Raw genomic sequence first — 19,621 nt, 5'->3', positions numbered from 1 at the left:
CAACTTTTATGGAAAAACATTTAAAAAAAAAAAAATCCTTTGCATGTATCAAAACAAGGAAGCTATTGCCCATTGTTTTACTACCCCTCTATAAATTAACTTAATACTTTGCCATTCACTTCAGTTATATCAAGAAACTTGAAACTGCATAACAAAACATTTCTTTCATTTTCGAAAAACACTCTCAAAGGTTCTGATTCCTTTTCTAACATCTTGATTCTCGACGAAGCTTATTAACGGAAGTACAAGTTATTCCAATGGATGTCTTCATATCGGAAGAGTATGTCTACCGCCGGAGAATGGAGAAAAAAGCTGCCGCCGTTGCCGATAAAAATGTGAGGCTAGGCTTTTGTACAAGTAAAGTACAGGAAAAGAGAAAAAGCCATCCTCGGATGTCTGAATCTCGGCCGGAAAAGGAGTTTCAGGTTACCGGCGGTGGTGTTTATGAGAGTTTTGTGTTCCAATGCTTTTCTCCATAATAACCAAACCGTTCGCGTTTAGTGATTCAAACGCAGACGCAGTTGCATGTGCATGGGCGGTTATTAGTTGTAGCTCTTGTATTGTAGTAACTCTTGGTTTATTGCTACTATAGTGAGTTTTTTTCCTAATTAACAATGTGTTGTTAGTCATAAACTAATACTATTTGATAATCATAAACATTAAATATAAATCATGAATCACATTAGTTATACATTACAAATTTACAACTAAGATAACACATTGTTTATACAAATCTCAACAATTTCAGATTTGATACCATATTAACTTCAAAATCAAAGATGATGAAGAACCAGATTCAAGCTAAGAGTGAGAGATGAAGAAGATGATGAAATGAAAGTTTGTTATTCTTCATAATTAACATGTACATGTGGGTTCAATATATATAGTTGTACAGTTAAGCAAAAGGAAACTTAACCATTACAAACCGGTTTGTAAACCGAGTACTATACTAATATTTACAACAACCAACAGTATAACTTTCAAGGGTTGCGTAATACAAAGGAAAGAGAGCGGCCTTCTTAATTAGCCGTTTCATGTGCACATTGGTAAGCATGAAGATTTTAGAAAAATGAAGTGTAGCATAACTGTTTTTTTTATTGTATTGATGCCAACATTTATTGCATGAAGCTCTAAAATATCAGCCAGTTTATCATCATCACCAGGATTCTAACTCTGGTACTGGCTCCTCCTCTTTCCTCTGTGGCTGGTTCGTCTCTCCATTCCCCCCCTCCCCCCCCCCCATTAATTTTACCATTGTTATTTACCAGAATCACTGTTTCGTGAAATTTCAAGCACCGAGGGGTGCACCAAATCGATTCATTCTTTGCGCCTTTTTGGTCAAACTTGTTAACTCATTAATTGTGTTGGTATAAAGCTATGATTGAGAACTTAAGCAATTATGTTTTTCTTTATAAGTTCCTTCTAACCAATTGATGATTGATGTGTGACACTTTAGGAGCTACGTGTTTTGGGTTCCTTGAACTCAGTGTTTTTCGTTTATGAACTTCTCTGAGAATATTTTGATCCAACTGATCCTGATCAGAGACCAGATTCCTTGAGAGTTGATGTACGGATGAGTGATCATAACGTGAATTGCGTTTAGACATCTACTGTGAAAGTCACACCAGAACTGTTCACATGACCAACCCTCAAATTTTGGGGCAGTAAACTATTTAATAAATTTGGAAGCTTATATCTATTTTTCTTCAAAATTTTTGGAGGCTATAGATCAAATCACTGGCTTATGCCCAGATCCGACCCTAATTATTCATCTATAACTTTTCTTATGCTCAAACCTTTTGTCGTAAACAGAGTTGTGATTGGCTTAGCGATTGTTCTTTCTGCTAACTTAATTAATCTCTTGTGTTTCGATTAACCGTATCTGTTTCTTTGATTGCAGTCTTGCTGCTCTGTGCTGCTGCGGTGTGTTGGACTGCTTCTGATAATGCCCTTCACGGATCTCTTGTTTTTGTCACTTACAGTCGCAGTTTATACGTTAAATCAACTTCAACACATGCCTTAACTATCTGTTTTTATGTTCTGGCATGCTTCATTGTCTATTAATGATGTACCTCTTTATTTGACAGTTAACTAATCTACAAACCAAAGGTCCTCTAAAAAGATGAAGCGGTTCTAGCTAAGAAATCTGTAGTTCTATTTTGTCTCCAAGGAATATATATAGCATATTTTGAAATCTCGAAATCTTCTTTTCAACTCTTGTATCACCTTCAACTCTGTCAAAAAAATTCAGTCATGCCTGAAGTTCAACTAGCATTGATTTCTTATCTCAGTAAGCTGTGTTTGTCTTGTATTATCTTAGCCACATCCAATAAAATCGATGTGGAGGTTTAAGAATCATCTACCAAACATATATTATTTAAGCATATAGCATGAGATGTTGCTACTGGTATTTGCATCAAACCAGTAGTTGGATCATATGGTTTGATATATGTACCTCTTTATTTAGATGAATACCACTTTCAAAATTATTGTCATGTAACTTGTGTTTACAAGTAAACAAGAAAAAACATAAACCATAAGCTATTGTTTTCCCAATTTAATTAGTTGTCCAGCCCAATAGTAAAACACACAAGCCACAAGGGCATTTATACAGCGATATAAAACAAATTGTTTTAAGCCCAAGTCCAATATAAACGTGACAGCACGATTAAATGACACGTGACACGTGACTGTACTTATTAATAATTGAAAACGACAGCTCGGACAAAAAAGTCCGTGAAACTGAAAACATCTTTTTAAGTTCTGTTTTGCAATAATCTCAACTGTCTCAAAAAAAAAAAAAAAAAAAAATCTCTCTGATTCGAAAGAGATATGAGCTACGAGAAAGTTCCACCGGAATCGTATCCTCCTCCTCCAGGTTCGTAATCACTTTTACTTTCTGATGATCGATTCGATTATAATTCGATTCTCTGATATGTTTGAAATAGGATACCAATCTCATTATCCGCCTCCTGGTTATCCATCGGCGCCGCCGCCTCCGGGATATCCTCCGCCGCATCACGAAGGATATCCACCGCCTCAGCCTCACGGGTATCCACCGTACCCGCCACCGCGTCCTTACGAAGGAGGTTATCAAGGCTACTTCGCCGGTAACTACCCTCCTCCTCCTCCTCCACCGCCGCAACAGTGCAACCACTACCAGCACGATCACCACCATTACCAGGATTCAAACTCTGATGGCTCCTCTTTCCTCCGTGGCTGGTTCGTCTCTCTAACTTCCCATTGTTATTTACTAAAATCACTTTCATTATTGTGTTTGTGAACTGATTCGATTCTTGCGTCTTTTTGTGGTCAGTCTTTGTGTCGTTATAAAGAATATGATTTGAGAATTTTAGCTTTAGGAGCTACGTTTGTGTTGATTGATGTGTGACACTTTAGGAGCTACGTGTGGGTTTAAAGGTCACTCACTAATGAATGTTTTTCGTTCATTGAACTTGTGTTTTGGGCCAAATGATCCTGATTAGAACCAGGTTCCTTGACTTGATGTATGGATAAGTCATAGTGTGAGTTGAATTTAGACATCTACTGTGAAAGCCACACCAGAGTTTTTGTTGTTAAACCAGAATCTAACTTCTTTTTTCTTTTAAAAGGAATCTGTGTGCAGCATATTCGTAGTGATCTTTAGCTTTAGTGCGATATGCGATAGAGTTTAGAACTATTCATAATAGGAGCTTTTGACTCTCGCTAACTAGATTTTGGACATGATCTTTGCTTTCCACTCAAGTGATTCTAGTGGATCTCTGCCTAACCAAACTATTTTGTATATATCTGTAAATAAGGTAATATTCTTTTGAAATTCTAGTGTCCATGTCATCTCTACAACTTTTCTTATGCTCAACTTGAGTGAAAACGTTGTGTAGTAAAAGACTTACCATTGGCTTAAAGATTGTTCCTTCTGCTTTATTAATTCTCTTCTTTTTTTTTCTTACCTAAAATTGCAGTCTTGCTGCTCTGTGCTGTTGCTGTCTGTTGGAGGAATGCTTCTGAGAATGGCCTTTCCTTCTCCCCGGATCATCTCTTGTTACTATCGTCATTTACAGTCACATTATATATGTTAAATCAAATCCAATACAATGCCATAACTTCTCTATGTCTTTTATGTACTGAGAATGTTTCCATTGTCTGTTAATGCTGTACCTCTTTGTTTGGGAGTGGACTAAATCCACAACATGGATCAGAAGAATCCTATGTATGTTCCTTGTAATTTGTCTGAATTATTTGAAAATATATACTCAGTTTGATATTTGATAAAAAAACAAAAATTCTGTATTAACACAGATCAAAACAAGGTTCATGTTTCAAAGTACATTGGAAGAAAGAGCTAAACTAAAGACATAGGAAGCCTAAAACAGAACCAACATGTCTAGAGAATGGTAACACATGGTGGTGCGTCCTTTCTAGTCCCAACCACCGTTCTGTAAAGGTAAAGTCTATCAACCTTCTCTCTCTCATCCTCCTCATTCCTCTCCATCCTCCCATTCTCATTCTCATTGATAATCTCCACATTAAGCCACGGCGCGTTCCTAGCAAGCCTCTTGCATCCACCGAGCGTTACTTCACAAGACGACATCCAAAGGGATCGCATTGTTTCGTACTTGCCAACGTCAGCAAGAAGCGCCGCGTTCCCAAACGGACTATCCCTTATCTCCAGCTTCCTCAGCTTCTTGCAACCATTCAACACATAGAGCATTCCTTTGTCTGTGTCCCCAGCAAAAGCTATTGAAAGCATCTCTAGCTGTTCTGCGTACATGCCTATGTAGAGGAAGACTTTGTCTGTTAAAAGACCGGAGACAGAGAGTCGTCTTAGACCCTTGCAGGCTTGTACAATCGCACCAAAGCCTTCGTCTAGTGACTGAGATGTGATGTGGTCAGATTTGTTTGGCTCGAGGATGCACAGCCTGAACCGGATGAAGTTTGGACAGTTTTTCGCCACAGTTATGAGCGCTGCGTTTGTCATCTGTTTGCAGAAGTAGAGAATGGAATGAAGCTTAGGACAACCAGCGGAGATTGCGACCAGTCCGACCTCAGTAACAGCAGTGTTGTTGTCTTCTTCATCGTGTGGATCAGAAGGAAACACTCTCAGCTCTTGTAACTCTTTACATGAAGAAGCAACAACCTCAAGTCCTCTGTCTCCAATACTATCCAGTATCTGTAGAAACAAACCATGAGTTGTGGTGTTAGCAAGTGAGTTGATAATGGAAACTGCAATGTTTTACAAATCGCTAGGCGGTAACTAGAGGCTTTACACAACGACTAAGCAGATTATTTGGGGTCTAGACAAAGCCTAGGCGTTAACAAATTTATTATATATATATATATATTTTTTAGCTTTGGTTTCAATTATAAAATCAGTGATGAATTATATAAAACAAAAGAAATTGACAAATTTGAGAATTTGTACTAACATTACCACTTAATTTAATAGAGTTAGATTAATTTAGTTCTATTAAAACCGATTTAAATTGGTTTATAACACTTTAAAAGGATTTTAAAAAAATCATTTCGGACTCCTAGACCGATTTTTAGAACCTTGATGGAAAGAAAACAAACTGGTATCAAACTTTACCCATAACAGCTGAAGCCTCTTGCAAAACTGAACAAACTCTATGAGGTGGTTGCCTTGTAACTCAGCTGCATAGCTGAGATTCAAGGAGGTGAGGTTTTCGCATATCGGATAGAACGCCGTCAGACAAATCGGAGCAACTTCTGAGAATCCAGACAAGCTCCTCAACAAAGTGCATTTCTTTATAGCAGCCATGAGCTTCTCAAAAGATTCAGGTTCCGCCTCATTCTCATAACATCCTACTCCCAAGTCAACCAGCTGCGGCGCACAGCTCATTAGCCTCGTCAATGCATCAAGAGGCACCGCACGGTTCACCTTCAAGCTCTTCAGGTTCGGTGACCTTGCAACCAATCTCTCTAACGCAGAGAGATTGGTTTCTCCTTTAAGACAAGCGAAGTTCAAGGAGACGAGTGTGGTGGAACTGTCTGGAAAACAGTTTAGCCATTGACCTCTGTGATCATCTATCTCATTCTCTTGCAAGTCCAGCTCACGAAGATTCCTAATAATAACATCAAACACATTAATATTACAAACCCAAAAAGATAAAAGTTTAAAACTTTATACACTCTTTCTTTACCTGCAGTTAGCAGCAATTGAAGCTAAGCCATCAGTGGTAAACCCATCACAGCTAACAAGCACCAAAGACTTGAAACCCACAAAGGAACGAGAAAGAAGCTCGAGGCTTTCGTCTGAGACAACCATCCTCTTCAACCTGAGCTCCTCGAGACCCACACGGGCCTTGGATAGAGCGTCGATCCAAGGGTGGAGGAAGCCACCCCACTCGTGAGGAACCAAGTTGAAGTCAGCGAAGTGAGGCTTCCCTTTGAGAGTCAAGGATCTGAGACAGGGGAACCTCCTGATTAGCCTCTCCGGGCTGATGGCGTAGCAGTTTCCGATGAACACTTGGTGCCTGCTGGATCTCTCGATCTTGTGCCATGATTTGCTGACCAGAGAGATTGAGTTTCTGTCTCTGTGGGATGGGATGAAGTCGAAAATGTGCTCGATTACCTCGTCTGGGAAGTAGTTCATCTCAGAGGTAGATAGCTGGAGCTTGATTGCTCTGTCCATTCACTAGAAAGGAAGAGACTTTGACTTTGAGAAACAGAGGAGGTAAGCTCAAGAACAGAGTGCTCTGTTCATTCACTAAAAAGGAAGAGACTTTGACTTTGAGAAACAGAGGAGCTAAGCTCGAAAACAGAGAGCTCTGTTCATTCACCAAAAAGGAAGAGACTTTGACTATAAGAAACAGAGTAGCTAAGCTCGAAAACAGAGAGCTCTGTTCATTCACTGGAAAGGAAGAGACTTTGACTTTTAAGAAACAGAGTAGCTAAGCTCGAAAACAGAGAGGTTATTGAAAGTCTCGAGCTTGGTGAAGAAAGATGAATTGAGTCCACGAGATCTTCAACTCTATTACGACACTGAAGCTTTTAGATTCAGATCTACAGGGAGATAGAGAAGCTAGATCTACGAGGAACGAGTTGAACACCAAACTTTGAGAATGATGAATCGAATCTAAGGATAAAACTCTGAACAGCTTCTTCAAGTCCAATGATGATGAGATGATCAAGAGAGAGAAGAGAGAGAGCAGAGAGATCACGCAAGCAAAGCAAAGGAACTCTTTTTTTCTCTGTGGAAATAAAAACAGAGGAAAAGCTAAACCAAGCTGACCAAAAACTTAACCGAGGTTAGGTTTGAGATTATGAGAGAGGGTGGAAGATCTAACGGTGGAGATTGGTTTGACGGATAGACGCGAAAGGAATCTTGACCGTTGAAGAGTGGTATGGTGTTGCATGTGTTTGACACCACTGGTTTATACGAGAGTCCTTTCGGCAAAGAGAAAGGGTGATGAAGTGATGTCAGAGCTAAGCGACATTTAAAAATACCCTTTCTTTTTCATATTATTACGATATTGCCACGTAAAGTTTCACGGCCAATAGGAGCGGAAAGATTCTTGTTACATACACGCGATAATCAATATTCTCGGCTAATTATTTAATTAGTGATAACTTAAAAGATTCAATGGTTTTGATTTGTTAGATAATCTTTCACGGTTGTTAGAAAGTGGAACGATTAGTATATAACCAAAAGAGTTCAAACGTACAGTCGTACTGAGAATATGTTATTACCACGTTAAACGTATGTAAGCGATGATGTCAAAAAAGCGTATAAATTAGATAATCAATCAAATAAAGTTCTTTATTAAAAAAAAACAAATAAAAATTCGTTAATTGTATATTGTATTTTTATGGACGAAGACACCATTGATGGATTTACGGAATTAGAAGGTCATGAAATTTGTTTTCATCTCTCTTTCCACATATATATTTTATTGTATGATACTATATTTTATAACCAAACAATTTCAAAAGCTAATCAAACTTTCATCTTTCTCAAAAGATGGTTGTTATGGGTAGGGTTCTATCTCGATTACTTCGTAATTCTTTTTTGTAACAAATTCATAAATCATTAATCTAATATTCGACCAATGAAAAAGATTTAGGTTGTAGTTTTTATTCTCTTCAAAATTCAACTGATACTGGATTGATACTAGGTATAATCTACGTTATGTTTCGATTTGGTAGATATATATTATTTAAAATATTAACTTACAAATACTTCTGTTAGTACATATATCTTCTAATAAACCAACAAATAATAAAGGAACAGAAGAAATGGACAAAATCTCAAGACAACAACCATTATGAAACATATAAAAGGAACAAACAAATAAAGAAAGTGGCATAGACCTTCGTAATCAAGCTCAATAATAGACCCACTTGCAAATTATTACATCTAGAGATAGGGGTAAAAATGAAGAGTACACAAACCAAATCATGATTACTGGTTGAATAAGAGTCATTTCTCTTTCCTTAACTAATGTTTAAAATGATGATAACTATGGGTTCCCTATTAATTATTGGTAAGTAATTAGGACCATCTATAATCACATAATATCAACTAATTACCTTTTCGTAATCCGAAGAGAATTTCCTCATTGGCTGTTGTATGTGAATGTAACAAGCTTCATTCAAATATCTTAACTTATTTATTATTTCATCTTTCGCAAAATAACAAAAAAAAAAGCTTCTCTTTTTGATCCAAAAAATAAGCTTGTCTTTTATACGTAGTCCACTACTAACTAACATACTATGGGTTAATGGTCAATTATCACAAAATATTTATATTTACTGTTTAAAAAGGAGACGAGTGATGATTTCACTTCTCTTGACCCATCATATGTTACAATGGCTGCCATGTGAAGGCCACCTATCTATCTTTATCTCATCACTTTTAGTAATCATCTCCATTTTCACCATCGTCCCGAAATTTCACCAGCTATAGCCTATAGTGAGTGGTTTTGGTCGACTAAGAAAGATAATGCCTGAAATTATTGGATTTTACTGTGGAACCAACCTCCATATCACCTTAGTTAATGCGGGTTAAATATCTATTTATCTTAGTTAACGCGGGCATATTATCTGGTAAATTCGGCATTAAAAACAAGATTTATTTATTATGAATATATTAGATATATATAAAAAAACTAATAAGTTAATTTAAATTATTTTATACGGTAAAGAACTAATAGACTACCAAATTGTTAAGAGAAACTTATCACAGACAAATGGATATCAAGAAATCAGTCAGTATAACATTTTTTTTGGCTAAATGAAAAATTATCCTAGATATTTTTTTTGTCAACTCCTGGATATCAAAATTTAAATTATCATAAAACTCTATTTCAATTTTTTTTTTTTAAATATCCGCAATATAAAACTACAGTTTAGTCTCTATCCTTGGTAAAAGTTTTTGTTTTTTTCATCTAGAACTCTGATCCTATTCTTCTTTTTCCCAGCTTTTGGTTGGTTCATGAGATTCTTTTTCCTTTTATCCTATGAAGCCGAAGGCCTGATTCAAAGGCCCAAAAAGCAGAGACTCATGATGACGCATGTCCCAATTATTCACACACATTCAAACACAGCATTACGCATATCACCATACGAACCACACATATCCATATCATTGATTTATGTACATACGTATGTATGAATCTCCCGATATGAGATTCGGAAAGGAACCCTTTTTACAGTTCTCATTGTCACTCCCAGGTGGTCCAGTTCTCTCTTTTTCTCGTGCATTAAAAACATAAGAGAGATGATGATATTCTCCTGACAAAAGATCTGTAACTCTTATAATTGAACTATACGAATCTATGCAAGAGCATTTTAACCTCTCAGAGATATTCGCTGCAGCAAACATAGATCTAGTCGAGAAGCTTTTAGCTTTAAAAGTTTAGGGAAGCAGTCACAAGAGACTCTCTCCCAAGCTGAATAGATTAACAAAACAATCACAGATCAACTTTATGTATCAGTCTGTCGACTACGAGTAAAGACATACTTCTTAAGAAAAAAGTTGCAATATCCACTCATCATCAACATAAAAAGTGAAGAGCATTGCCAACAGAGAGATCTTGATCATCTCTAGTACTCTCATATTCTCTCTAACCAGTTTAGCTTTAACCCTAAACCTCACTAACCTTCACAACGAGTGCAAGGCTTGGGTTGCATTGCACTCAACCAAACGAAAACACAAACTAGTTTATTCAAACATGTAATATAAGCTTGCATCATTATCGACTTCACGAATGTTCACTTCAATGCATGATGTCACAGATCCTTGCGTCTATTCTCATTTCTAAAACAAGCGATTAAACAAGACTTTCAATGGTGATCATTCATGGACTTATCTCACACATCTACCGATCATTCATGGCCTTCAATGCATGATGTCACATGGACTTATCTCACACATCTACCGATTCAATCCTAGTTTTACCTAATGTCAAGTCACAAGCACAATGGCTTGAATTGCAATAACTGAATAACATCATAGATATATATATATAGCACACTTCGGTTCAAGAGTTGGAAACACTAGATTAAGACCAATAACCACTGAACAAGAGACGAACTCTCTTTACTAAAATCTCAACACTAACCAACGTTTTAAGCGTCACTATCGTCGCTGCTATCATCATCATCATCATCCTCGTTAACTCCACCACGGTCATTAGAGATGAAAACTCCAGGCTGGATCGATCGTCTCCTAGTCCTCGACGGTAGGATATTATCCAAATCCACCTCCGTCAAAGGATCGTCTGACAAATCGCTTTCGTCGTACTCCTCACCATCTTCGTCGTCTTCATCATCATCATCATCACTATCGTCACTCTCCTCAACTTCGATCATTTTTCCTTTTCCTTTATCCTCTCTCGATATGCCTTTTCCTTTCCTATCAACCTCCTCTTCCTCCTCTTCTTCTCCATCTCCACCTTCTTTCTTCTCTTCAGCTGCAAGATTCTCGACGCCGCTTCCGTTAACTTCTCCGTCTTTAGAATTCGACGACGGATCAAGCTTCTGAGCTTTGCTCGCCACATTATCCTCCTCTTGGGAACAGAGATCCGACTTCCGCTTCACCGGAAACGAAGACTCCTGCTGATTCTCAACGTCAGCCATGGACGAGTCGTCTTCCTCACTCTGCAGAGACTCGCGGCGGGTTCGATGAGTTTAGGGCTTTGAGTTTGAGCAAACAGAAACAAACTGTAACCCTAAAATTTTCGCGGTAATTTTCTATTTACTTTATGTATTGGGCTCGGCCCATTAGCCCATTTTCTCGTGGAGATCGTGCGGGGAGATACTAAACCGGTCTAGTGCTACTATCATACCGGTTTGGTTTTCTTCACGTTAGTAATATAATTCGAACCGGTTTATCCATCATGATTGAAGAAGTAGAGAGATCCATCGGAGAAGAAGAAGACAGAGAGAGATTTTGAGAAAGAATGACGTCGAGGTACTGGGTGGTGTCTCTACCAGTGAAGGACTCTTCTTCCTCCTTGTGGAATCGTCTCCAAGAGCAGATCTCTAAGCATTCATTCGATACTCCTGTTTATCGAGTACGATCTAATTTCCAGCAGAGATCTTATGATTACGATGCTTTCGATCTAATTTTGATTTCAATTTCGCAGTTCAACATACCTAATCTTCGCGTTGGAACCTTAGATTCTCTTCTCGCCCTCGGCGATGATCTGCTCAAGGTAATATTTCGCGTTTTCATCTCCTGATTGGATCATGGTGATGATCGATTGAGATGTGCAGTCGAACAGCTTTGTGGAAGGAGTTTCGCAGAAGATCAGGAGGCAGATCGAGGAGCTGGAGAGGATCTCTGGCGTTGAGAGCAATGCTCTTACTGTTGATGGAGTTCCTGTTGATTCTTATCTCACCAGGTATCTCTTTTTTTTTTCTTTTCTGATTGCTGTTATGATGTGATCGAGTTCGGTAAAGGAGAAAACTTGTTTTGATTGGCGTCAAGGTTTGTGTGGGATGAAGCTAAGTACCCAACGATGTCGCCTTTGAAGGAGGTTGTGGAGAATATTCAGTCTCAGGTTGCCAAGATTGAGGATGATCTCAAGGTATTGATGCTTAACCTTTAGCTCGAATGGGTCTATTGGTATTCATGTTTGAACAATGCGAGTTTCTTTTGTGGAGAGTAGCTTGTAGATCTCGTTTTACTTTGTGGTTAGAAATATCTTCTGGTGATTTAATGAATTGGTAGTGTTAATGAATCTGATTGCACATGTGTTCAGGTTCGTGTCGCTGAGTATAACAATGTCCGCGGTCAACTCAATGCCATTAACCGAAAGCAAAGTGGAAGGTTAGCTTTTGTTTTCTTCTCTTCTTTGTACTGTTCTCATCAATGATTGATCTAAGCTTGCTTGAAGCTTGTTCTACCAAAAAAGGTTTTAGAATAATGCTGTTTCTCTTTGGATATATATTATATTATGTGGCAATGTGGCTGATCTAATCTCCCGCCTTTTTGTTACAGCTTAGCTGTTCGTGACCTCTCTAACTTGGTTAAGCCAGAAGATATTGTTGCGTCAGAACATCTCGTGACTCTCCTTGCTGTTGTTCCAAAGTACTCCCAAAAAGACTGGCTAGCATGTTACGAGACATTAACCGAATATGTGGTAAGTTGTTGAGTTTATGGAATAGACCAATGGTAACACTATTATTTTCCGTTACAGTGAGTTATATTAATCTACTTTATCCTAACTGTTGTCAGGTTCCTAGGTCCTCGAAGAAGTTGTTTGAGGATAATGAGTACGCTCTTTACACCGTCACTCTCTTTACTCGTGTTGCCGACAATTACAGGACAAGTGCCCGTGAGAAAGGGTTCCAAGTGAGTATGCTATTCAAGTTCTTGATATGGCCTTTATAGCTTCCTTAGAAGTTATAAATAACTACCTGCTAGTAGTAGTGATACAATCAGAAATAACTAACTACCTGTTGATTCTCAAACCTTTGTTCATCGTATGTTGTACACCGTTTTCTTTTAGATCCGTGATTTTGAACATAGCGTTGAAGCACAAGAGACTCGTAAACAAGAGCTAGAAAAGTTGGTTCAGGATCAGGAAAGTTTGAGAACCTCACTTTTGCAATGGTGCTACACCAGCTATGGAGAGGTACACATAGCTATGCTCTGGTGGTAACATCATCTTAGAAATCAATACCCGAATCTGTTTTGATCGTTTGGTCTATATCTGTAGGTTTTCAGCTCATGGATGCATTTCTGTGCTGTGCGCATATTCGCTGAGAGCATAATGAGATATGGTTTACCTCCTGCGTTCTTGGTAAGTTATGACTCCAAGCTATGCTTTTTCAAGTGAATCCCTCAACCCTGTTAACTCCCTGACCAAACTACTTTCTCTTGTCAATGAGTTATTTTCCAGGCATGCGTCTTATCTCCGGCTGTGAAGAGTGAAAAGAAAGTACGCTCCATTCTCGAACGCTTGTGTGATTCTACCAACAGGTATGCTTTATCGCTCTGGACATAGGCTACATGGAAGAAGTTGAATGTTTGAGTCTGATTGTATGAAAAAAACAATGCAGTTTATACTGGAAAAGCGAGGAGGATGGAGGAGCTGCCATGGCTGGTTTAGCAGGTGACTCAGAGACACATCCTTATGTCTCCTTCACGATCAACCTTGCTTGAGATTGATGAGAGAGTGGTTTGATGCTTCTTCTCCATCTGTTATGTTTGTTTGTGTTCTACATATTTCATTTTTTATTTTTCGTAATATAATTTGAAAATAAAAGAAGGAAATATTAAGGTGGCACTCAAGATACTGTAATTTTATTTTGGCCGGAGTCTTTTTAGATTCCGATGAGTTTCTGATACTTGTGGAGGAGAGAAGAGGTTATACAGTTGTTGCCTTCTCAAATAATAATATTTTCTTATTTCACTGTAACGTTCTATAAAACTTAAGCTACTTTTCATCAGTCAGCATTATTATTCAATTATTCGTTTTTACAAAAATAACAAATCTGACCGACTCAATTGTGTTCATATTTTTTCTCTTCATAGAGTTAAGTTATCAATCCGCATAAGTCACATGGTTTGGATGATAATAAAGTACTAACACATCTGACTTCTGTAGGTATAATTCCAAATTAGACTGCATTTAGAGAAGTTATAAGGTCAATGTAATTTCTTAAATAAATAAATACACAGAAGTGTAACAGTATCAACGTAGTACATGTAAAGCTCGCGAGATTTAAGAACAAAAAAGACTCGAAGGAGGAAAGATGACACTCACCGAAACACAAATATTACAACATCAATAAAGTACAGATAGTAAGCTATAGATCCCAACAATGACCAGAACCAAAGGAAGATCAGGACAGAGCCGCATGGAGATGCCTGAAACCTTCCCATTAAACTGGCCTGAGCTAGGACCAGGGGCCTCTGTTTCTGGAGCAGGAGATGCAGCAGTATCGAATGTACGGTCTTTGGTCGGAGAAGGGAAAAACGATGACATATCCGGTGCATTGCCATACGGTAAGACAGCAGGAGAAGCTAAGATTGTGGGTTCACTGCAAACCAGAGTCCATTGAACCGACACAACGATCAAGAGAAACACAGAAACTGAGAAGCTAGAAGACAGAGCCATGGGTGTTTCTTTTTCTTTTCCTTCTGTTCTGCAGAGAAGAAAGATACTTCTTCCAAGTGATTATAAAGAACAAAACAGAGAAAAGACAGATTCTTTTGTTCCCATGTGTGTGTCTTACTAAGAAACAAAGAAGTGAATGAATGTCTTCACGGACTACATTATGGGTCCTTAACTGTTTTCACATGCCTGTTTTGTTTCTACCTCTCAAGTCATGTGATTGCATTTACCTCTTCCCACTTCCACCACCTAAGGGTAATACTAATAAGTAATGTCCTAATCATTCATAATATAAGATTTCTTTGACCTTTGGTTTAATAGTATAAGAATTACATAAAATACTAGGATAAGACCCGCGCCTTGCGCGGGATTAAGTTATTATTTTTATTATATTTTGGAGAATGAAACAATAGTTTGGCTTCATTTGGATTACGGGTGTTCAATCCGGATATCGGGTTGGTTTCGGTTCGGTTCGGTTTTTTTTTTATATTTGGTTAGTAAAATATTACTACTATTCTAAATCCATATTTACTTTGACTTTAGTCTTTCACATACTTTTGAAAGATTTCAACTGGACGACTAAATTGATCAGCCAATCTTGTTGATTTAAATCATTAGTGTATATATATATATATATTATTTAGTTTGAATATTTATTAAATAAAAATTCATATGCGTTATATTTTATGATCATTTGTAACTTATTATAACAAAAAAATAATCTATTGATCACAAAATTTTCAGAGTGTGAATATTCAAATTTCTAATAATATATAGACGTTTTGAAAAATTTAAATATAACATATAAGAAAAAATATAAATGTTTTTGTTATATATTTAATGTGATTTTTTAATATCTTTCAATAATATAAAATTAAAAAAAAAGAACTAAGATGCCAAAATTGTTATCAAATATTTATTATTCATAATAATTAATTTTCATATATACGTTAATCATATTAGGTAATTTCGTAGTTTCTAATTAAGGAAAGTGCAAAAAAAAATTTGGTAGATTATTTATCAATTCGATAGTTAGTTTAATAAAAAATATAATGTAAGTCAAGATGGACCAACCTAGTTTTCTAAGAATAATATATTTTATATAGTCATTTATTAAATGAGAATTTATAATTATACAGTTCTATGATCATTCATATCATTTTATAACTGAATATTTAAATCATTGATAACAAAATTTTCAATGTGAAATCTTTAATAAGTTTATAATTTATAAATGTTTTTGAAAATTCATTGAAAGTTTTAATATTAAAATATTTATGTAATCTTATGGTATATAGTATAATCTATATATATATATATAAATATATATGTTTTACTATTAAATGATATTTTTTACTCATATGGTTTTAAAATAATGTGTATCTTCTTATAATATTAAATAAAAGTTCATATTAATACAATTTTATGATCATTTATAATTTATTATGACAAAAAAAATAATCTATTGATCACAAAATTTTCAGAGTGGGGATCTTCAAATTTCTAATAATTTATAGACGTTTTGAAAAATTCAAAATATAACATATAAGAAAAATTATAAATGTTTTTATTATATATTTAATGTGATTTTTAAATATATTTTAATAATATATAATTAAAAAAAAGAACTAAGATACAAAAATTGTTATCAAATATTTATTATTCATTATAATTAATTTTCACATATACGTTAATCATATTAGGTATCGTAGCTTTTATTTAAGGAAAGTGCAAAACATTTTTTGGTACGTTATTTATCAATTCGATAGTTAGTTTAATAAAAAGTGTAATATAAGTTAAGATGGACCAACCTATTTTTCTAGGAATAGTATATTTTGTATAGTTATTTATTAAATAAGAATTTATAATCATACGGTTCTATGATCGTTCATATCTTTTTATAACAAAATATTTAAATCATCGATAACAAAATTTTCAATCTGAAATCTTTAATAAGTTTATAATTTATAAATGTTCTTGAAAATTCATTGAAAGTTTTAATATTAAAATATTTATGTAATCTTATGGTACATAGTGTTTAATATATATATATATATATTTATTTATTTTATTATTAAATGATATTTTTTACTCATATGGTTTTAAAATCATGTGTATCTTCTTATAATAAAAATGTTAAACCATTGATCATTAATTTTTAACATAATAATTTTAATAGTTTTAGTCATTTATTGTCGTTTTTAAAATTTAAAATATAACATATACGAAAAAATCTAAATTTTATTTTTATAGCTAATTTGATTGTTTAATTTATTTTAATAATATAAAATTAAACAAAAAATGATGGAGGAGATATACATTGTTATCAAATCTTTATTATTAAACTCATTAATTGTCATATATATATTAGTCATTTATGGTAATTCCGTAGGTTTTATTTAAGGAAAGAAAATATCATATCATATCATTATATCATATAGTTTGACCAACTTATGTATCTAACAACATATAAAAATCGAATGTGGACCTACTTATTTTTCAATTGAATGTAATTGACTATCTAATTGAGTGCCACCTATGCATTGGGGTCTTTTTTAATTAATACAAAATTAAGGTTACATCTTTTCAAATGTTCCTCAATTAATATATAAGGGATTCTTTTAGAAAACTTGCAAATAAAATGAATCAAACAAAACAAAGAGGCTACAAAGACACCAAAAATTAACGATTTAATCCCTTTTTTTCTTTCTCAAAAACAAACAATACAAGAGGCTCGTGACAGTAGCATGTAATCTGCAAAGCTTGTTAATCTTCTTCTGCAGACTCAAATGGCGTGTGAATGTCTTGACAATAATGATGCTACAACAGTCTGAGATGAGCGGTATCATTCAACCGCTTAACCTGCCACCCGGTTTTCCACGAATGCTGTAACACCGTCACGGAGGAATCCTCCACACAGATCTTATGCGTCATTACCGAGCTGCATCCGAGTACACCGGTCAGAAGACACTTAATAGGCAACGAATGTGTGAAAACTCCAACGCAGGTCGAGAGCTGAGAAGCGGAACTCTTGCTGTTTACATCACCCAAGTGTTGTTCATCGTTCTGATGATTAAACATCTCTTCACCACCCGTAGTGTTCATCACCTGAAACCTGCTCTTCCCAGACTTCTTCCTCGTCAAACTCGGACGATGACTAGACGCAACTAACAAATGAGGAGTACTACTCTGTGACAACCCTCCTCGAGCATTGCTGTGATGTGTAGACCTAACTCCATTCAGAAACTGAACCATCCGAAACTCAACTTGTCTGAGTGATTCACCAGATGGAGGTGAGAAGTCAGGTTGGCATCTCTCTATCAAACTCAGAGTCTCAGGTGTGTAGATCTCTGATCTATGGAAGCCTTCCCAGTCTCCTAGACTCATCTCAACGATAGCCTCTGATGACTGTACATGCTCCTCCGGAAAATTCATCTCCTACAAAAAAGCATCAAAACGCAGCGTTTAATCAAGAATCAGTTACAAATCTACATTTCGTCTTCTTCAACGATCCTAAAGCATCAAACGCAGCGTTTAATCAAGAATCAGTTACAAATCTACACTTCTTCTTCTTCAACGATCCTAAAGCATCAAAACGCAGCGTTTAATCAAGAGTCAGTTACAAATCTACACTTCTTCTTCTTCAACGATCCTAAACACTCTATGAAGAGTATGAAGTCAATGATTCATCTCTAACACAGCCTTAAGATCTGAAGAGAGATTACTTGGCAAACGGAAACGGCCATGGATCTAGCTCGATCCAGAGGCGAAGCAAAGACGGAGGAGAACCGAACGCCTTCGGAGTTCAAAAACACGGCGAGAGCCCTCGCCTGGCGTTTCCCGTTGGGGGTGAGAGCTGCCACGTGGCACCTCCCTCCGATCAGATCGGGCCTCAGGTCGAGATCGCACTCTCCGTGGCTGATTAGATAGACCTCCGTGACGGCGGCGGCGGCGCGATCGTGATCCACCGCGGAGGAGGAGACGCCGGAGAAGAGAGGAGGAGGAGGAGGTGGGGCGAGGAGGACGTTGTAAGGGTCCCAGACTTTGATCGAAGGTCCGATTCGAGGCGTGCCGAGGGAAGAGAGCTGAGGGGAGAGAGGAGAAGCGGACGCGTGGCAGGGAAGCATCTCGGGCTCTTGCTCGAGGACTTTCTTTACCAAGAGATTGTCCAGCTCGGTTCTTCTTCTGTTTAATCCGTCGTTAGCATCTTCTGGTTCGTCTTCTTCGTCGTCTTCTTCTTCTTCTTCTTCGTCGAGTAGCTGGGAGGACTGTGATGAGCCCATCTCTTTGTGCAAGGTGCTCGGAAAGTGAGAAAAGTTGCGGCGGCGAGGTTAAACCGGTAGAGTAATGCTGTTTCCAGCGAATGACATTTTCAGATCTTTGATGAGTTGTAAACTCTCTAGATCAACTAGAAGGTTTTGAATCGCACTGGTACGGCCCAAACTTAGCAACAAGTATTGGGCCTACCTGGCTAAAAAATATTCAAAATCTTGGCCCTCAAGTAACACATTTCTTTTCGATTATGATTAGGCATAACCATAGACTAATTCTAGGGTTTAAAATGAATTTGTGTCTGATGAAATAACACTAGTAGATATATAGTCAATTGGCCTTGTTGATGTATTTTTACCGACAATATTTTTAACAGTGACTTAATCATTCTTAGCTTAAAAGAATTTACGCTAGCTTTCAAAAGTCCAAAATTATATTTAAATTAATATGATATCAAATATCATTGTAAATAACTCTTATGTTTATCGGCTTGATATTTAAATGTTTAACCTTGGACTTCCTATGGTATAATTGAGATACTTACAAAGATATCAAAAATCGATTATTTGAAGTATGCTCATAAGAAAAGAAATCAGCTACAGCAATGTGAAACAATCGTTGTTTTGTGGATGTTTTTTTTTCTTTTAATAAAAAAAACTTTTATTTAAAATGTGTGGAGGGCAAAGGAAAGGAAGATGAAGAAGGGACCATGGCCTCGTTGTTATAAAAGAAAGGGACCATTGCCTTCCGACATCTTTTAT

The 19,621-nt window shown here is 36.5% G+C and overlaps 7 protein-coding genes across 7 annotated transcripts; 3 read left to right on the top strand and 4 right to left on the bottom strand.

Annotated features, from left to right (window-relative positions):
- Nucleotides 1-103: 103 nt before the first annotated feature.
- BNAA08G24590D lies at nt 104-670 on the top strand. Its single transcript, XM_013822394.3, has one exon. The coding sequence runs from the start codon at nt 258-260 to the stop codon at nt 477-479; it is 222 nt and encodes a 73-aa protein (XP_013677848.1). The 5' UTR covers nt 104-257; the 3' UTR covers nt 480-670.
- A 2,047-nt stretch (nt 671-2,717) lies between these two features.
- LOC106382374 (cysteine-rich and transmembrane domain-containing protein WIH2) lies at nt 2,718-4,264 on the top strand. Its single transcript, XM_013822393.3, has 3 exons — nt 2,718-2,878; nt 2,949-3,222; nt 3,963-4,264. The coding sequence occupies exons 1-3, from the start codon at nt 2,833-2,835 to the stop codon at nt 4,006-4,008; spliced, it is 366 nt and encodes a 121-aa protein (XP_013677847.1). The 5' UTR covers nt 2,718-2,832; the 3' UTR covers nt 4,009-4,264.
- Nucleotides 4,265-7,507, bottom strand: LOC106382373 (protein AUXIN SIGNALING F-BOX 3). The gene is made up of 3 exons (XM_013822391.3): nt 6,162-7,507; nt 5,588-6,083; nt 4,265-5,170 (listed from the first exon to the last, which is right to left on the bottom strand). Exons 1-3 carry the CDS (start codon nt 6,650-6,652, stop codon nt 4,385-4,387), a joined length of 1,773 nt encoding a protein of 590 aa, XP_013677845.2. The 5' UTR covers nt 6,653-7,507; the 3' UTR covers nt 4,265-4,384.
- A 2,951-nt stretch (nt 7,508-10,458) lies between these two features.
- Nucleotides 10,459-11,260, bottom strand: LOC106382372 (histone H2A.Z-specific chaperone CHZ1). The gene has a single exon (XM_013822390.3). The coding sequence runs from the start codon at nt 11,098-11,100 to the stop codon at nt 10,591-10,593; it is 510 nt and encodes a 169-aa protein (XP_013677844.2). The 5' UTR covers nt 11,101-11,260; the 3' UTR covers nt 10,459-10,590.
- Nucleotides 11,261-11,278: 18 nt separating this feature from the next.
- LOC106382371 (V-type proton ATPase subunit C-like) lies at nt 11,279-13,883 on the top strand. Its single transcript, XM_013822389.3, has 11 exons — nt 11,279-11,537; nt 11,610-11,678; nt 11,740-11,867; nt 11,954-12,053; nt 12,228-12,295; nt 12,467-12,608; nt 12,704-12,820; nt 12,978-13,103; nt 13,188-13,271; nt 13,371-13,450; nt 13,531-13,883. Exons 1-11 carry the CDS (start codon nt 11,424-11,426, stop codon nt 13,631-13,633), a joined length of 1,131 nt encoding a protein of 376 aa, XP_013677843.1. The 5' UTR covers nt 11,279-11,423; the 3' UTR covers nt 13,634-13,883.
- A 231-nt stretch (nt 13,884-14,114) lies between these two features.
- On the bottom strand, nt 14,115-14,728 carry LOC106382370. Its single transcript, XM_013822388.3, has one exon. The coding sequence runs from the start codon at nt 14,589-14,591 to the stop codon at nt 14,259-14,261; it is 333 nt and encodes a 110-aa protein (XP_013677842.2). The 5' UTR covers nt 14,592-14,728; the 3' UTR covers nt 14,115-14,258.
- A 140-nt stretch (nt 14,729-14,868) lies between these two features.
- On the bottom strand, nt 14,869-19,201 carry LOC106382369. Its single transcript, XM_048738225.1, has 3 exons — nt 18,314-19,201; nt 17,204-18,026; nt 14,869-14,928 (listed from the first exon to the last, which is right to left on the bottom strand). The coding sequence occupies exons 1-2, from the start codon at nt 18,869-18,871 to the stop codon at nt 17,409-17,411; spliced, it is 1,176 nt and encodes a 391-aa protein (XP_048594182.1). The 5' UTR covers nt 18,872-19,201; the 3' UTR covers nt 14,869-14,928; nt 17,204-17,408.
- Between the last annotated feature and the right edge of the window lie 420 nt (nt 19,202-19,621).

Source organism: Brassica napus, chromosome A8 (assembly GCF_020379485.1).
Source record: "Brassica napus cultivar Da-Ae chromosome A8, Da-Ae, whole genome shotgun sequence".
Classification (NCBI taxonomy): Eukaryota; Viridiplantae; Streptophyta; class Magnoliopsida; order Brassicales; family Brassicaceae; genus Brassica; species Brassica napus.
The sequence above is the reverse complement of the archived record's forward strand: the minus strand, read 5'-3'. Positions and strand labels throughout refer to the sequence as shown.

What these genes read in the sequence shown, in the direction of transcription:
- BNAA08G24590D (XM_013822394.3), top strand. Translation starts at nt 258, where the DNA reads ATGGATGTCTTCATATCGGAAGAGTATGTCTACCGCCGGAGAATGGAG.
- LOC106382374 (XM_013822393.3), top strand. Translation starts at nt 2,833, where the DNA reads ATGAGCTACGAGAAAGTTCCACCGGAATCGTATCCTCCTCCTCCAG. An exon ending in ATCGTATCCTCCTCCTCCAG is followed by an intron (nt 2,879 to 2,948) that starts GTTCGTAATCAC and finishes TGTTTGAAATAG; the next exon opens with GATACCAATCTCATTATCCG. An exon ending in TCCTCTTTCCTCCGTGGCTG is followed by an intron (nt 3,223 to 3,962) that starts GTTCGTCTCTCT and finishes CTAAAATTGCAG; the next exon opens with TCTTGCTGCTCTGTGCTGTT.
- LOC106382373 (XM_013822391.3), bottom strand. Translation starts at nt 6,652, where the DNA reads ATGGACAGAGCAATCAAGCTCCAGCTATCTACCTCTGAGATGAACTAC. An exon ending in TCAATTGCTGCTAACTGCAG is followed by an intron (nt 6,084 to 6,161) that starts GTAAAGAAAGAG and finishes TGTTATTATTAG; the next exon opens with GAATCTTCGTGAGCTGGACT. An exon ending in AGAGGCTTCAGCTGTTATGG is followed by an intron (nt 5,171 to 5,587) that starts GTAAAGTTTGAT and finishes TTGTTTCTACAG; the next exon opens with ATACTGGATAGTATTGGAGA.
- LOC106382372 (XM_013822390.3), bottom strand. Translation starts at nt 11,100, where the DNA reads ATGGCTGACGTTGAGAATCAGCAGGAGTCTTCGTTTCCGGTGAAGCGG.
- LOC106382371 (XM_013822389.3), top strand. Translation starts at nt 11,424, where the DNA reads ATGACGTCGAGGTACTGGGTGGTGTCTCTACCAGTGAAGGACTCTTCT. An exon ending in TCGGCGATGATCTGCTCAAG is followed by an intron (nt 11,679 to 11,739) that starts GTAATATTTCGC and finishes TGAGATGTGCAG; the next exon opens with TCGAACAGCTTTGTGGAAGG. An exon ending in CCCGTGAGAAAGGGTTCCAA is followed by an intron (nt 12,821 to 12,977) that starts GTGAGTATGCTA and finishes GTTTTCTTTTAG; the next exon opens with ATCCGTGATTTTGAACATAG.
- LOC106382370 (XM_013822388.3), bottom strand. Translation starts at nt 14,591, where the DNA reads ATGGCTCTGTCTTCTAGCTTCTCAGTTTCTGTGTTTCTCTTGATCGTT.
- LOC106382369 (XM_048738225.1), bottom strand. Translation starts at nt 18,871, where the DNA reads ATGGGCTCATCACAGTCCTCCCAGCTACTCGACGAAGAAGAAGAAGAA. An exon ending in TGGCCGTTTCCGTTTGCCAA is followed by an intron (nt 18,027 to 18,313) that starts GTAATCTCTCTT and finishes GCTTTTTTGTAG; the next exon opens with GAGATGAATTTTCCGGAGGA.